The sequence below is a fragment of the Alosa pseudoharengus genome, unplaced genomic scaffold (assembly GCF_046254945.1).
Source record: "Alosa pseudoharengus isolate Yale_2024_CS ecotype anadromous, Long Island Sound unplaced genomic scaffold, YU_APseudo_1.1 YU_APseudo_1.1_scf_7, whole genome shotgun sequence".
Taxonomy (NCBI): Eukaryota; Metazoa; Chordata; class Actinopteri; order Clupeiformes; family Clupeidae; genus Alosa; species Alosa pseudoharengus.
The window spans coordinates 6,206,920-6,223,732 of NW_027468859.1; the positions used below are offsets into that span (position 1 = coordinate 6,206,920).

The following is a 16,813-nucleotide window of genomic DNA, read 5'->3' on the forward strand; positions in this document are numbered from 1 at the left end:
TCATAATTTATTCCAATAAAGTGCTTTCTTTATTTTTACCCAAAACCCAATGCATTATCTAATTATTTACTTTATAAAATGCTAAAACCAAAACACGTACTGCAGGGCTGTATTATAGAAATGTCTTAAGTCACCAAAATCCTAAATAAACGTTCCTAACTTTAGGATGACCCATAACATATGATGCCAGTCATCTCGATAGAACTCTGCTATCAATGTATCACAATGGATGTACTATTCAACGGGAACTTCGGGGCACAAAGCGGGCAAAGATGACGCCTGGTTGCATGGAGTTTTATGATCCTCTCCTGCTGGCGGATGAAGATACGCACCATCTTCATGTTGATTTTAAGCAGAGGAATGCAGACCTTGCAGAGCACCAGATCCTCCACCAAAATCTGGTGCTGGATCCTCTCATACGCCTTGAGGATGGTGCTGGACTGGTGCGAGAGGCCTGAGGAGAGCACAGCCGCAGCAGTTTCACCAGCATGTACATCACCCTGTTGTGCTGAGGGCTGATGTCCCATTGAGCTGGCGTGTAGCACTGCACCATCTTGACCCCCTGGACCACGGCAGCTTCAAAGAGGTAATCATGCTTGGTACAGCAGTACAGGGTCTTGCCCCAGTGGGATCTGTACAGCAGGTGAAACTTCTATGGCTACTTATCATGCTCATCCACCCGCTGTTATTTCCATTCTTTTAGATTAGATTTGCCCGTTTTTTATGCTGTTTTCATGGACTGCAAGAATCTGTTTCGTTTATTGTTTTAAATAGCGTTGTTTGTTGCTTCTATCCATGTTATCTCCAGTAGTTCAGTTTCACTTGTGCAGATGCACACACACATTGAATGAGCTCTCACACCATTACCCCCTCATTTGTTGCCTCTTTATTTGATAACACTAATTTAAGAAATATTTCCTAATCTGGAAAATGTTTAGTTTCTTTTTCTTTCGGTCTGCGGTTCCATACCATTCAAATGTTCTGCAAATTATCAGTGGACCAGCAATCCTCTCGTCGAGGACGCCCTAACGCTGCAGGTCATAGACAAAGAAAGCATGCTCTGGTAACAAATTTAAAGTTTATATTTCATCATAAATGTATTTTTGTTTGATGTGCTCCATTAGTCGGTTTATTTTAGTTTTCCCCTCAGAAACACTGGTGTTTGGAAGATGGAAATCATCTCTGATTAGCAATGCTTTTAGGTGCTGTATTGTCTTCTATCCATACACTGTACGTCTGTTGTTTTTGTTTGTTTTTATTTTTCAACACAAATGGCTTTTTGTTTGATGCTCTTTATTTGTTATTGTTTTCTTTCACTGTGTGTTTGATTAACATCTGTAGTTTAGATGATGGATTAGGAAAGACTTTTAGGTGCTCGTTTGATATTCTATTTGTTTGACACTCCATGTACCTTTATTTTCCAGTCCAAGAGCATGTTTCTGCCTGTTATGAGGGTGTGTAGTCAATGAAACACAACATGTGCAATACTTCATCAGTGGTGATCTTTATTCATACATGTGTTCACCACATTGCAGGAATTGTCAAAATAAAATAACAGTGATCACATATCAAAGATGTTGCTTAGCTGACATAAATACATGGAGGTTATCACCCCTTTAGAATGTTAAAGAGTCCATATTTTCTCCTACGGAGAATGATTAGCTTTGGTTTCTACTTGCACTGCATCTTACTGGTGGAGAGCGAATGGAAGCTCAACCTCCAGCTTTCCATCGCTTACTCTCAGGTAAACATTTTCCACACCATGGGGCAGGATGGCAGCGACACGGGTGAGGATCTGATCCACCACAGACCTGACGAACTCCAGAGCGTGCTTGATGGTGTCGTTAACCTCCTGCACATTCAGCAGGGAGTCTACATGCTCTGTCACGGTCTTCAGCACAGCAAGATAGTTGTGGTAGAGGGTGTTGATGTACACAGAAACGGTGTCCAGGATGTCAGAGTGCAAGTTGTCGACAAAGCCCTGGGCCTTCTCAACAACGTCTTGGAGGGTCTGTCCCACCTTCTCCAGGATATGGTCAAGGCTCTCCAGATTTTTCACCATCTCCACAACCTTTGTCAAGACGGCCTTCACCTGGTCCAGAACCTGGCTTCCAGTCAAAACCTCACCAGAGGGCATGGTCACCTGGATTGCGCTGATGGTGTCAACAACTGGTGTGAGGTAGGCATACAGGTTATCAGTGATCACCTGCAGAAGCTGCTCAAGCACTGTGCCAACGTTGGTTGTGATCTTGTGCACAATTTCGGGGAGAGTAGCTTTCTCCATTCCTGGCAGCTCGATCTGGGTCTCCCTCAGGAACTTGATGGCAGCATCAAGCAGGATCTGAACGGTCTTCTGGTACTGAACAACGACATCCCTGAAGAGGACAGACAGCTGGCTCATCTCGGGGGCGTGGCTCTTGGCAGTGTTGTAGGCCTCAGTGACTACACTAACGAGTGTGTTCTTCATGCTCTCAAGAGCGCTGACGATGCCGTACTTGTCCAAGAAGCTGATCAGGGTTGAGGTGATGGCAGGAACTCTTTCCTCCAGACCAGCAATGATGTCCTTTGGGGCATCCAGGTTGTAGGCAGCCTGCAGGTGCAGCCTGTCTCCATCCTTGGCAGCAGCTCTGATGGTCAGAATCTCCACATCACTCTCAGGGGCAGACTGTGTCACAAAAAGAAACAAGGTAAATAGAGATCAGGAGGGTGATTTTGTTTTAAAAAAAAAAAAAATATATATTGTGTGTGTGTGAACCAGCTATACCATACAAAAATGGAAATGTTATCAACAAAGATACTTACAGCATAGCGACTGTACAGTCTAGCATACAGCTGGGATGGGACCCTGCCCTGGAGCTGAAGTCCGAGGAAGCCAGTGGATGGAGTAGAGATGGAAGCACTGACACCATCCTTGCGTGCTGCATAGCGGAAGTTCACATCAGTGAAGGTGGGGCTGCTGATGTCCACATTGACAGAGTGGCGGAAAGCACTGAAAATGTAACAAATAAATTAAAAATCAAATGTTGAAGTTGAATGCTTCTAAGTATGCCGTACTTACTATAAATGACTGTTTTGGATTTTTTTTCAATACTTACCCATCATCAGACATGGCTGCAGTAAGAATATTCTGAATATCAACAGTCAGGTCAGCATGTGTGAGGACAGCCTTGCCAGTCAGACTCAGAGCAGCGCTCTCCACAGCAGATGCAATGGAGCCTTTATTGAAAAACATGGGTTGTAAAATACATGAGTCTCGCAAAGTGGCTCATAATATAGAAGTCCTTTTAGTAATACGGCCATAGGAAAATTACATTGGATTTAATACTCACTATCCAGGTCGTAGACCAGGAACTCGACAGGGGATGTTGCAGAGATTTTGAATGCTCCCTTGGCATTAGGGATTTCAGCCTCTACTTCAGCAGCAGCAGTGGTGGTGTACACTGGGGTGACAATCTTGACATTGATGGCAGCCTTCTGTTTTCTAGCGGTCAGTTCAAGAACAGTCTTGTCATAGATGCTGAGTTCACCCAGGGTGCTTGGCTGAGCAAGATCAACTTCCACGTCAGCAGCCAGAGAGCTCAGGGGAGAAAGGTCAATGGTGGCCTTGGCAGAGTGCTTTCCCTTGGTGTTCAGGGCAGCCACATTGATTTCGTTGTTGGAGTCAATTTTCACAGTGGAATACACACGGCTCAGGCCTGCTTCAAGAGCAATGTCTTCATCAAGATCAAGCTCAACCTTCAGGTCTCCATGGCTGATGTGAGCATTGCCATTGCTCTTCAAAGTTGACCGAAGACCATTCTCGTTCAGGTAGGCATTAGCGGTGTTGTCCAGGGCTCCCTTTACAAGACCAGTGTCCAGGATGGTTCCATCAATGTGCCCCTTTGTGGATGATTCCACGGACAGGAAGTAGAGACCAGCCTCAAGTTTCAGGCTGTTCTCAGCATCTCCAGAACCAACAGCCTTGATGACTGGGATGTCCAAGGTGTACTTGATCTTGAGAGTAGAGGCTGCTTGGGGATGTTCCTTTGTGTCAGCTGTCAGGTGATGGTTGGCCTCAGCAGTGAGGATGGCCAGATTCACCTTTGCATCAGTTGTAGCAGAAAGGGAAGCTTCCAGCTCTTCAGTCTTCAGGTTCAGAGTGCTGTCATGTGTAGCCTGAACATGAGCATTCTCCAGGGAAAGGGTTGTGGCCAGTTTCACACCTCTCTTGGTAGTAAGGCTGCTGGTACCATCAATCTTGGCCTTCAGACCCTCAAAGACGGATGCAGAGATGGCACCAATGCGGATCACAACGTCATCCTCAGCAGACACCTCAGCATTGACATTCAGGTTGATAATGGAGGACTTGAAAGAGGCTTCAGAGTCCAGGCTGCCAATGGCAGGAATGTGAATCAGGCCCAGATCCAGAAGGGGAGCAAACCTGCTCTTCTTGTACACAATCTTGGCATCCACATCAACTGTCTGCTCAGTGGAAGTCAGCAGGTGCTTCAGACCAGTGTGCTCATACAGATTGATGTCATTGATGGCTGGGGTCTTGAAATCAATGATTGGCACAGCAAGCTCAGGAATGCTAATGGGCACAGTCAAGAAGTCAAGGTTGGCTTCAGCATCAACAGCAGCGTAGACTCCAGTTTCTGCCTGGTTGTTTTCAACAGTTACATTGTAACCAATCTTGTACTGGTTAAGCTTGACAAGGGCCAGGGTGTTAATGTGCTGATGATCATAATTCAGGGTGACAGAGTAGTCATTCTGGAGATCAAGTTTAGCTGATAGTGTGTCAGCCAGGTTGGCCTTGGCATTGCCCTTGTTCTGGAAGTCGAGCACAACCTCAATGGGCTTAACCATAGCATGGATGGAGTTGGACAGGGTTCCACTGAGAGCACCAGCCAGTTCTGTGTCATGATTGGCCTTGATTTCAACCTTCAAGTCACCCAGGTCAGCCTTTCCAGAGGCGGTGAGCAGGCTGTTCTTGATGATTGGAGACTCGGCTTCAACACGGGCATCAAAGTTCAGGTAGCTGAGGACAACAGCATCAGCATTCAGCACCTGCTTCATCTTGAAAATGGCACTATTGATGTCACCAGTGTATGTCAACTTGGCAGTGCTGAAGTCCATGGTATAGTGCAGGTCACTCTTGAGTGTTCCCTCATCAGAGTAGTCAGGCAGGGCAAACTTGGTAGTTCCCTCATGCCCAATGGTCAGAGTGATGGTATGACCTTCCAGACGAGCAGCTGCCTTTTGAGACAGATGGCTTTCGCTGGTGTATGAGATCAGGGCAATGTTGATCTGGTGGTGGTAGGTTGTGTCGAGAGCCAAAGACAAACCATCAATAACTGCATTGTTGACCAACTCAGCTGTGATGGGAGATGTGGTTATCTTCACAGTGGTCTTAGCAGTGCCCTGGGGAGGGAGGCTCACTGTTGCCTCATGGTCAACAGCAAGGATGGAAGAAGTGAACTTCAGGGTTTCAGCGACAACGATCTGGTTCATCTCTGGGAACTTTACGCTAGCACTGGAGTCCAGGTTGCAATCCAGTCCCTCAAACACAGAAGAAGATCCTTGGGCAGTCAGAGAGGCTGTGTACTGGGGAGTTGTCTCGCTCTCTGGAGCATTTTGGAATTCAGCAGCAGACCGGAGGCTGTAAATAGGAGTGTTCACTTTGATTTCACCATACAGCTTTCCAAATGCTGGCACCATCAGCTCAGTGGGAATGTGAGGGAGCTTAATCTCAGGGATGGTCAAAGGAATGTCAATCAGATCCTCAGGATTGATCTTCGGGAAGGCAGGGAGAGAGATCTCTGGGAGGCTGATTTCTGGCAGTGAAATAGTAGACAGGCCACTCAATGATGACAGAACATAATTGACAAATTCTCTGACTGCCTCAACCTTCTGTGAAATCTCAAGAGAGGCAATGAGTGTGTTCAACTCGGCAGTGTAAGCAGTAATTTTCTCATTGGCATGATCTACAAAGGCATTGTAGTCAAATGACTTAACACTTTGCACAAAAGCATCAAGGTATTCATTCAAGTGCTCAATAGCCTGCTTAATCTCTGTAGCCTTCAGGTAGTTGGTAACATTTTCCAGTGTGACAGGGATGTGGATGGTCTTCAAAGTGTCAGCAACAACCTGTACAGTCTCATCAATTTTTAATTTCTTGATGAGCTCAACAACCTTCTCCAGGATCGCTTCAACTGTCTTGTCAAGTTCATATTTAACAAGTACAGTTTTCACGTTAGCATAGACTACATTCAGCTTACCAATGATGTCCAATTCTGTCACCAGGGATTTCACTGTGTCTACAATCTTGTTAATTTGTTCTGTTGGAATTTGAGCCACAAACTGATTGGTCAGACCTTCAATGTCAATGGAGAGAATCAGGCTTTTCAGATCCTCAACAAACTGAGCCAAGCTGAAGCTGGAAATCATTTGTTTCAGCTCACCCACTCTTTCCTCAAGTTTGGCTTTGATGGCATACTGGGCATCCAGGTCATGCAAGAGAGCAATGCTGCTGTCCTTCAGTTTAATCAGATCAATCTGCTTAATCAGATCTTCAACCAGCTCAATGACTGCAACAAGCATGGCATTGAAGTCATATTCCTCATTCAGTGCATTGAGCTCCTCAGTCAGCCTCTTGACAACTGTTTCAGACAGTGTTCCACTGGCAATCAGCTCTTTGGTCAGTCTCACGGTATCATTGACACGGGCAGCCAGGTCAGTCAGAAGCTTCTCAAGTGCAGCCCTCAGGTTCATCAAAGTAGCCTCCAAGTCTTCAAGGGTGATGACATACTCTCTGGAAAGGGATAGCAGGTCTTCTTTGAGCTGGATTGCTCTTCCCTCCACATTCAGTTCCTTCACAAAGTCACTGATGTGCTTGGGGATACTCTCCAACTTGTTAACAAGGTCCTCCCTGGTGATGATAGTCTGCAGGGCCTCTGCAGTGCTCACAATGGCAATTTTCAGATCTTCAAGTAGAGCGGGTACACTCTCAACAAAAGGCAGGTGGATGACATGGCTAGAAGTGCTCTTGTCATACTTCAAGAATCCAGAAACAGCAAACTCTTGGTTCTCACTGTCAGCTGTGTTGAGCAGACTGGTCAGGATTGCTCCTGACACTTCCAGTCCAAGCCTCTCAGGGTTGTTGTAAACACTGACCTCCTCATTGATAGCATGGTTGTTGAATTTGGTCTTCAGTGTCACATGAGCCTTCTGGTCAGAGGGAGTCAGGAGGGTTTCAATCTTGTTGTCAAGCCCAGTCTCAATAGCAACACCATTGTCAAGGTTTTGGGAGGTAGAGATTCTGCATTCATGAGAGTGTGCGAATGCCAGTGGCTCTGCCTTCATGAGGAACTTGGTGTAAACTTGAGCAGTGTGCTTTCCATACATGGTCAGGTCAGCATCAGCATTGGCAATGGCATCAAGGTTGAAGCTGAAGGGGACAGCTGTGGCACGGCTGGTGGTATCAAAACGGAGAACCTGAGAGTTGAAGCGGGCATCATTGCTAATTTTAATAGCAAGTCCAGGAACAAATACCTCAGTGTTCTGGCTCAGGTGAGAGCCCAGAAGCATACCAGTTGTGCTGCACTTGGCATTGGCAGTCATGTCAGCATACTTGATTTCATAAGTGTGCTTGAGCTCCTGTTCACCATAGGCTGCCTTCAGGCTTCCAGTCAGATCAGCCTTATAGGCCTCTGCCTTAAGCTCAGCGTGATTCTCCAAGTGCATGTCAGCAAATTCACCCTTGATGTCAATGTTGAGGTCAACCTTGGATGCATCAATGGTACCGCTGAAGGTGTTCTCCAGCTTCAGAGGGCTCTGCAGGGAGGTGGCTCCATTGGTTGTCAGGCCATCCTTGTTCAGTGTCAAAGATGCTTTGTGAGTGGCAGTGTTTTCGGCAAGCTTAACATCAGCATCACTGTTCACAGCTAGTCCATTGACGTCCAGGACTGCAGTCACAAGGGAATGGATGCGGTTTTCTGCATGGTCAGCACTTGTTTCCATCTTGATATTAACAGCTCCAGCACCAGCAGAGGCTTCAGCCACATTCTGAATCTTAAGGCCAAGGGCATCTGCCTTGGTATCAGACTTCACAGCCAGTGTGGAATCCTTGAAGGTGACTTCAGCATGGTGCAGCAAGGTGTCATCAAATGCAACGGTGTTAGATGTGGCAGATAGCTCACCATTAGCAAAGGCAGCAACAAATGTGTTCTGAGCCTTGACAAGGGTGGAATCGATCTTCAGTGAAGAATCAATCTTAGCCTCTGGCTTGAGTGGGAAGAATTCAATCGTCTGGGAGATGGTGGCAGCACCATAAACAGGGCCAGCTCTGAGGGATGCCTCCAGGTTTCCATTTCCAGAGATCTCTTCTGTGTTCAGACCAGCATCACCGTGATACTCCAGAGACACCTGGACACCAAGAGGGCTGGTTGCCTCAATCTTGCTGTTGGACTTCAGGTTGAACTTGTCAGCAATAGTTGCTACCTCCACAATGCTAACGCTGGCATCAATGAGCTTGTGGTTAACATGTGTCTTCACTTCAGCCTTGAGGGAATCACCAGGTGTACCAGCAAGCAGTGCAGATGCTATATTAAGAGAATATATTTCAATATTATTTAAAACAAATGTATGGAAATGTGTTTAAAATGTCATTTCAGAATTGCATGTAGTTATTAATAAACATGAAAAAAGATACACAACTAAAAATGAAGTGTTCAGTATTCACCTTCAGCCTTGAAGCAGAATATATCTACAGGGCAGCTGCCAGTGAGCTCCACATTAGCAGAATAGCTGGGGTGGTCAACTGGATCTCTACCAGCAGAAACATCGGCCTCCAGGTTGTACAAGTTGCTGTGCACCTTGGCGGACACTTCAGCCTTTCCGAAGACGGGTACAGACACAGACACCTGCTCTGGAATGAAGACCTCGGGGAGAGGAATGTCAATGGAGGCAACCTCCAGACCCAGCTGGGGCACAGTCAGGTGAGGAGTGGTGAGAGCAGCAGGGAAGTTCAGGTCTCCAGAGGATTTTCCTCCAAGAGGCAGAGGAATGGCAATGGTGTAGTAGTGCTTGCCAAAGTGGTATTTGGCATCAGCCTCACTGTAAATGAAGAGAAATTATTGAATGAAATATAAATAAGCATGTTTAAATAATTACATTATATATTTATCATAGTCTTATAACCCATGAAAAGGAAATAAACACAGGATAATAAAACAGTATGCTAACGACTTGCAAAGTTCATATGAAAACAAGAACATTCTCTAGCTTTGATTTACCCAGTATTAAGTATTTTCATTGCTTCTCAAAATATAGATTAAATTAACTTAATATTCATACTTTTTAGCTGCCTTTAGATTTAGAGAAACAGACGAGTATCTTGTAATTTACAAAGATATACAATAGTTGCAATCTGAAATTACTTACGCATTCAGGTACAGTCTCTCGGGCAGAGAAAGCTCACGAAGAGAGGGAAGCCTCACATTCTGCACATAAGGAAGCTCAGCCTCCAGCTTCTCCAGGTAGGCATTGGTAGTCTGAAAACAAAATGAATAAATTAGTTATTGTGTATTATTCTGAACAACCTCTGAACTCTTAATCCCTCATAGTATTTTGAGTATTGTCATAGTGATTTAGTCATGATTCCTTTTATACCTCAACAGATTTAGCGAGGACATCACGGAAGGTCATGCCAGAATGACCAATCTGGGCATCAAGAAGACCATTCACAGAGGCCTTGACTTCATCAATGTGGGGGATGATGTTCTGGATCTCAGAGCTCACATCAGACTTAATCTCAGCTTCCAGTTTGTCAGCATCTATGGCACAAGGTGGAACATAACATATGGTATCATGTTAATCATGTTAACATTAAAAATACCTGGGGAAAGGCAAGACAGGCGCAGGATGTTAATGAATGTAGATTACCACTCACCGTATTTCAGAACAATCTTCTGGGCAGAGGAAGTCTCTGGCAGCTTAACATCAGTTTCCAGTTCCAGGGTCAGGCCCTCGGCACGGTGGAGGTGTGCAGAGACTTTGGCATCAGCCTTCAGTACAGGCACAAGGAGCTGAAGGTCCAGAGTGGCGTCCTTCATTCCCTCAATTCTGTAAGAGACGGCCATAGTGGTTACGACTTGTCATAGCACAGTCCTGGAAAACAGTGTTATAAAACAAGATATTTGTCATGATCAACAAAAGATATAATTTTTCGTACTTGGCCAGGGCAACCAGAGAGGCTTGAGGAATGTTCTTGTTGACGAGGTCAATCTGGACAGAGTGTGTGGCCTTGCCCTTGGTGTTAGGGTCGACAGAGCCAAGCCTGAGTCCAACCTCCAGGTCATAATCTGGGATCTGCAGATCAGCTTCAACGGTGTACTGCTGCCTGTTGAACTTCACAGTTGCTGTGGCCTCAGCTGCTGCTCCTGTGATAGAAGCAGACAGTTATGCCAGTGCTCTCATTTAACCTGTTATCAATGTCATTGTCATTTGATAACTGTTCGGTAATACACTATATTGATATTTTAGGTGAATGTATTAGTGTTCAGCATTTTAGACACTGTATTTACCTTCAGCCTTCAGAGTCAAAGTCACTTTGTCATTCTTGTCCTCATAGGAATGGTCAATGTTGGCAATGTATTCTGAGATTTCACCAGTAGGATGCAGCTCAATGGCAAGCCTAAAGGAAAAGATAAATGTTTCAGCATTTCTGACAACAACTGACAGGATAGGAACTATTTTAGGTACTTTTAAGAAACTGCCGTTTCTGCTTGATTTGCTTACTTGCTGTCTCCAGTGAAGGGGAAGTAGGGAGACTCATCGGTGTGCATAGCATCAGAGTACTGCAGAGCTGTGCAGTACTTCATGCCAGCGAAGACTGGTGTGCACTCTGTCACATCAACTCTCTCTCCTGTGGTTGGGATGCTCTTGATCTCAGCACCATGCACAGACACCAGGGAGTTGCTATTGTAAGGGAGAAAAAAGATTGTGTTAACTAGGTTTTCTTTCAGTTATGTCTTAAATTGCCTTCCTTAATATTTATTCTTAAAAGGGATGATATAAAGATCCAAACGTACGTGAGGCTGACGAGCTTGGTAGGGCCCTGAGGAGCAGGGATGGTCAGCTTGATGTTGCTGTTGGACACAGAGACCTTGGCTTTCAGGCCACTTTCGTGGTAGATGTTGGTGTGCATCTCCAGACCAGACTGAACAAAGTCAGGGAAGTGGGCTCCAACCTCAGTCACAAACTCAATGCCAGCAGATGGCATGAATGCCACCTCACTCTGTGGATGAAGGGGAAGGGAAAGTGGAATTTAACATTTGTTGTGGTAGCATACTAGCCTAGAAATCTAGATGCGCCCCTAGCGGCAGAAAATTACATTTGCTGCCAGGGCTAGTCTAGCAACTCTCCGTTGGCTTGTGAGCTCCAGAAATCTTAATCAGGACATTGAAATCGTGTATAGAGTCGTTTGGTGGGCTTAACATAATGATTGATGGCAAAGTTGCAACGGTTTGGCTTGAATTCCCTGCTACTTGAAAACAAATATCCTATTGCGTCCTATTGCGTGCAGAGGGAATTTGAAAGACAACCGATTATCCCGCTCCTCGGACTGAGCACTGCGAATGGTGAGTGCCCAGACCCTACATTTTAATGTGGGTCTGGCTCGCCAGGCTAGTAGCATACTTGTGTAGAATTATTTGATAGTATGCCGTTAGTTTTCTTACCATGTCAGAGGAAAGGTGCACTCCTCCCTTGATTCCAGGTGTGAAGGTACCAGACAGGGCAACCCTCAGAGGAACACCAGGGCCGGTTGGCAGGTAGAACTCATTATCCATGAAGATGTAGTGGGCAAACAGCTCATTGTCAGCACTGGTCAGCAGTCCCTTGATGAACTATAAAGCATTGATATAAATAAATAAACAACTAAAGATTGTGGCTATCTTCCTGGTATGCTTTGAGATAACAAGACTATATGAAAAGTTGACTTGTTTCTGGCTCTGGACTCACGTCAGTGGGGAACATTTTCAGGAGGTTGTCAATCATCAGTGCAGCGGAGTAAGCCATCTCTTCCATCTCCTTGGTCTTGAGGTAGCCAAGTTCCATTCCCATCAGTCTCATGTACACCATGGCTTCAGGGGCATCCTGAGCCTTCAGGTCCCTGAACAGTTTGTTGACATTGCGGCTAAGCTCTCTCAGGAGATTCTGGGAAGACTACAGTGAGACAGAAAATCAAGGTGATTTTTCACTTTTAAGACCTATCCATTTCTGATTTAAACATTAAGATCTATGAGTTCAATACCTGTCTCTTCTTCCTATCGTTCCTTAGGGAAGGAAGGATGTTCTTCAGAGTCTGGCTGAAATGGCCTGGCATCCTATCAGCAGCATAGTAAATGGTCTTCATCACAGTGTCAGGGAAGAATCCATTGGCACCAAACAGGGCCTCAACAGTTGGCTCAAGTCCCTTGCCTTCCATGCCAATCTGAAAGTGCAATTCGGTGGTAAAAATAATTAGGTGGAGCAAACAAATATTGAATTATAAATTACTTATATATATATATATATATATATACTTTGTAGATGCACTTTAAGGCGAGTACTTCCAGTCATACCTCAATCATGTCCACATCATAGCCAAAGGCATTCAGGGCCATATCCAGCACAACTTCCTTGGGCAAGTAGCTAGCTCCATCGAAGATCATGTTTCCCTCTAGGGATCCGACCTTGTAGTTGCGGGAGAATTTGGTTGGGTCCATGACAGTTCCAACCTCATTGCCCTGAAGAGCATCAAGGATTTTCTGCCTCAGCCTGTGCAGAAAAGAAAAACATATTAGCTCAGTCAGATGGTTAACTGTCTTTACTTCTTAGTTAGAAAATATTATAGATACTTGAAGTTCTTGAATGTAACATACTCCTGGGTCTCGGGTGCAGTGGAGCTCAGGATGTTGGTGACATGAGAGATGACAAAGCTCTTGGCCTGTTGGTTCTCCTCAATGGGCAGGGCAGCAGCCAGCTGAGAGAGTTCAGAGGGCTGAGGGTCCTTCATCAGCACCAGGTAGGCGGCAACACGCTTCTGCAGTGGGGCAGCACCGTCCAAAAGGACCTGCATGAGCACCTGTCTGCCCTGTAAAGCAAATAAAATATGTAGCCCAGTTAGCAATGCTCAAAATACAGATTGCCACTAATTAGTAAAACACAAGATGACTCTGGATTACCTCCTCAGGCAGAGTGGTCTGTCTGTAGGCCTGGATGGCAGCAAGCTGAACCTCTGGGGTGGCAGCAGGCTGGTTCACACACTGGATGACAGCAGATTTCAGGGCAGGGCTGGCAGCTCCCATAGCAGCGGCCATGTTACCAATAACCTGTGTGACATAAAGATCCATAATCACAACACTAACCAAAACTATTAACATAATGTACAGTAAAGAAGTGTGGCTGTCCGTGTGGTAGCACAGTCTGCATGTTACTGCAACACACCTTAAGGGACATGAAAATGTGCTCCTGGTCACCAGTGCAGTCTCCAATCTGCTCCAAGGCAAAGTTGGCAACAGCCTCAATCTCAGGAGTGACCTTTCCCTCAGCCTGGTACAGTCTGTGGAAAGACAGTGAACATTTAACATTCATTTCTCAATCCTCCAATCATAATTGATTTTTACTAATTGACTTTAGACGTGTCTTACTTCTTGACAGCATTGCTGGCACCGTAGAAGATGGGTTTGCTCTGCTTGAACTTTGCCATTTCCAGCATGTCATGGACGAGCTGGCGAGAGGGGTTGGGCATCAGACCCATGGCGTAGACGGTGGCGTCAATCTCCATAGAAGAGCTGTCGAAGGTCCTGAGGATCTGCATGATGGCACCGCTGCACTCGGGAGTGCCGCACTGGAACAGAGTCTGGTAGGTCAGGGGGCGAGAGATTTCCAGGGCCTCGGGCACGCCAGCGGCCAGGGTCTCTGCAGACATCTTGCGGACCATGCTCACGATCCTGTGGGCCAGGTGGGCTCTCTTGTGTCCGTCGTCGGTTTTGGACAGGCCAGCCAGTTCCCTCAGGACAGCGAGAGCGGCGTCTTTGTCCTGAATGGGGCTCTTGTCCACACTGGCGTGTGGGTGCAGGGTCTGCTCATTGGCCAGAACTACATATCAAACAGGCAAACTGTAGTTAGAAATGTTGTCTAGTGTTTTGTATATTTGAAAGTTAAATGACAGGATTTTGTATTTGTGTATTTTGTTAATGGAGTCCCTATCAGCCTGAAAATAAATCTTACCGGGGTCAAAGACTCTCTCATTGTACTCAGAGACTGCCAAGAGGGTGGCCTTCTGCTTGCTGACATTGGTAACTCCATGTTTCCCCCTATGGAAATGATATCAGTTAAATAACAGTCTAAGCAGGAGAGCTTTCTTCATCTCTCACATCTGTTCATAGCTGATTTTTGGACTTACTTGTGGGAGAAAGGCACCAGGATGTGGTTCTCAAGGCATTCACCGAACACTGGGTGGTGCTCTGCATTGTCAAACTTGTAGTTGCAGGTCTGAGTGCTCTTGATCAGCTGGGCAAGAGGGTAGTGCTAAAGGGAAGGGAGAGAAGGTCCTTGTAATGATCCTTGCATGATCAACATTAACACATCAAATTGACACATCAACATCAAAAGTGTTCTCTCCTGAATGCTTTGTTTTGTGTTTTCTGTTGGCATAGTGTCTTACCATGCCAGTGATCAGGGCCAGGGGGCTGGTGTGGTCGCTGACTGGCCTGAACTGGTCACACCTGGACAGGTCACGTGTGAGGGTGACATCTGTGGCAATGTCCTCTCTGGCGTTCACGGTGTAGTCAGTCTTGCACAATCCATAGATGGTGGGCTGGATGGGTTAACATTAAGACATAATACTTAATGGCTTTTACTAGGTTGTACTTCTACTGGTAATTACGGTCACATTGCAGTAGTAAAGTCTTTTGCTGGAGCCTGTTTAGTCTACATACCATCCTCTTGTTCCTCTCTTCCTCCATAACAGGCACAGCAAAGCCAGAGATGATTCCCCTCTTGATGTTGAGAATGTTGATAGGCTCATCGTCTTCAGGGAACAGCTTGATGATGTTGTCCCCTTCAACAGTGACCTTCAGAGGGTTCCTGGATAGGAAATTTTAGCAGCCATGTCACTTTTTAATTCATACTGACGGTGTATTTCAGCAATTAAGGGTTGAAAAGTGCTAGTGTTTAAAAGTTTGTCTTTTGAAATTTGAAGAGAAATGCTTACTTCTCCATGGCAGCCTTGAAGGCATCAGTAGTGGCTGCAGGGACAAAGACGGGCTCGCCAGCTGCATCGAAGTCAGCAACCTCGCTGAGCGTGCACTCAGTGGTGCGGACGATGTAGTGGCAGGGGCCGGGAACTTCAATCTCAACCTGTGGGCAAAAACAGGTTAGAGCTGCGAATTTGTCTCCCTTCTCTTTTCTGAAGGCATACTGTTGGCAAGGTAATTAGCACAAGGTAAGTTCATTTTTGCATTATGTTAACAATGTATGAAATTCAAAGTATTAAAAAACTAAACTACATGTGCCATACCTTGCAGCTTCCCTTGGGGCCGTTGACGGCTCCATTGAGGAAGTTGAGGGACTCTGCTTCATACAGGAATTCATACTTGTGGAAAGGCTTGTACCTCTTGGCCACTAGGGGGAGATGAGAGAGCACTCAGATGAGGTGTCTGGCTGTCTTATGTACAGTACTCATGGTTGGCTAACACTAGAAATATGACCTTTATTGTTTCCATTCATTTTCAAATTAACCCTCAGAAGCACTGGAATAGTAATGTTATTATGAACAATGTTATTTTTTAGATGATTTTGTGATTATAATGGACAACATTTTAACAAACTTACTCTGGCATGATGCATCGTCATCAGCATCTTTAAGGAATAAAAGAAAAACTTTTAATATACATTTATAAAAATACACTATAATAATTTAATAGCAAGGAAAAACAGGACTATTACAAATAACACAGATGATTTATATAATAAAACAAAATAATGAATACTGAAAAAAAGAAAAGAGACAAGTCATATTTGGAAAACATTTGGTGCACATACAGTAAATAAAGGAAAGAAGGAATTACAGCTATATTTAAAAAAACTGTTAAATGTGAAATAATATTTTTACATTTTTTTAAAGTTTAGTGTTAATAAATGCATGACATTTAAATTTAAATGCATGGGGGAAAAACATTTTATATTTAAAATACTTTGAAGATCATATTTAAAAAAAAAATGCATGCTATGGATAAATCCTAACAGAATCCCCTAGATTCCAACCAACACCTAAGTGTCCCTCCTACATTTTAACTGCAAATGTGTTTTAGTTTCTCTTAGAAATTTACTTAAAAACTACCACACCAGTACAGGAGACTGTCCTGGGCGTAATGCTTGGGCCTAGAGTTAGAGAGTAGAGGTGAGGTACTTACGGGCCAATGCGGCGGCGCTGAGGAGAAGTACGAGGCAGAGCTTTGTGTCCCCCATGGTGGGTTCGCTGAAGCTCTTTCCTTTCGGGTGGACGAGTACTCAGACGAGACTGATTCACCTCCTCCAGAACTGCTCTTTTATACTCACAAGGGAGACCAGGGAGGGGTGGCTGGAACTGCAGAAATTACGGCTTTTACTCCAAAGTCCAGGTGAAATGCTCGGGTGGCAGGACAAAGGCAACTTGGTAAATTTCATAAGGGTTCAGAGTTTTCAGTCCCACTGATAACCAGATAGTAGGATCTGTACTCTTCGAGGTATTTAGCCATTTTGTGTGCTGTTAGTCTACTAAAGATTACACTGACATTGTACCACTGAA

General features: G+C 45.0%; 1 protein-coding gene across 1 annotated transcript; it reads right to left on the reverse strand.

Annotated features, from left to right (window-relative positions):
- Window positions 1-212: 212 nt before the first annotated feature.
- Window positions 213-16,494, reverse strand: LOC143110300 (apolipoprotein B-100-like). The gene is made up of 29 exons (XM_076273187.1): window positions 16,440-16,494; window positions 15,545-15,648; window positions 15,239-15,384; window positions 14,964-15,111; window positions 14,690-14,842; window positions 14,429-14,553; window positions 14,254-14,339; window positions 13,671-14,121; window positions 13,468-13,582; window positions 13,206-13,352; window positions 12,903-13,114; window positions 12,603-12,798; window positions 12,293-12,472; window positions 12,001-12,204; window positions 11,718-11,885; window positions 11,070-11,275; window positions 10,777-10,956; window positions 10,563-10,672; window positions 10,211-10,418; window positions 9,929-10,101; window positions 9,649-9,812; window positions 9,421-9,530; window positions 8,720-9,093; window positions 4,421-8,579; window positions 3,330-4,369; window positions 3,096-3,216; window positions 2,803-2,989; window positions 1,762-2,665; window positions 213-454 (listed from the first exon to the last, which is right to left on the reverse strand). The coding sequence occupies exons 1-29, from the start codon at window positions 16,492-16,494 to the stop codon at window positions 213-215; spliced, it is 10,668 nt and encodes a 3,555-aa protein (XP_076129302.1).
- Between the last annotated feature and the right edge of the window lie 319 nt (window positions 16,495-16,813).

Bases quoted from the DNA above. Each gene is read 5' to 3' on its own strand.
- LOC143110300 (XM_076273187.1), bottom strand. From the start codon at position 16,494: ATGGGGGACACAAAGCTCTGCCTCGTACTTCTCCTCAGCGCCGCCGCA. The intron at 13,115-13,205 runs GTAATCCAGAGT...TTTGCTTTACAG, and splicing joins AGACCACTCTGCCTGAGGAG to GGCAGACAGGTGCTCATGCA. The intron at 2,990-3,095 runs GTAAGTATTGAA...TTACATTTTCAG, and splicing joins GCAGCCATGTCTGATGATGG to TGCTTTCCGCCACTCTGTCA.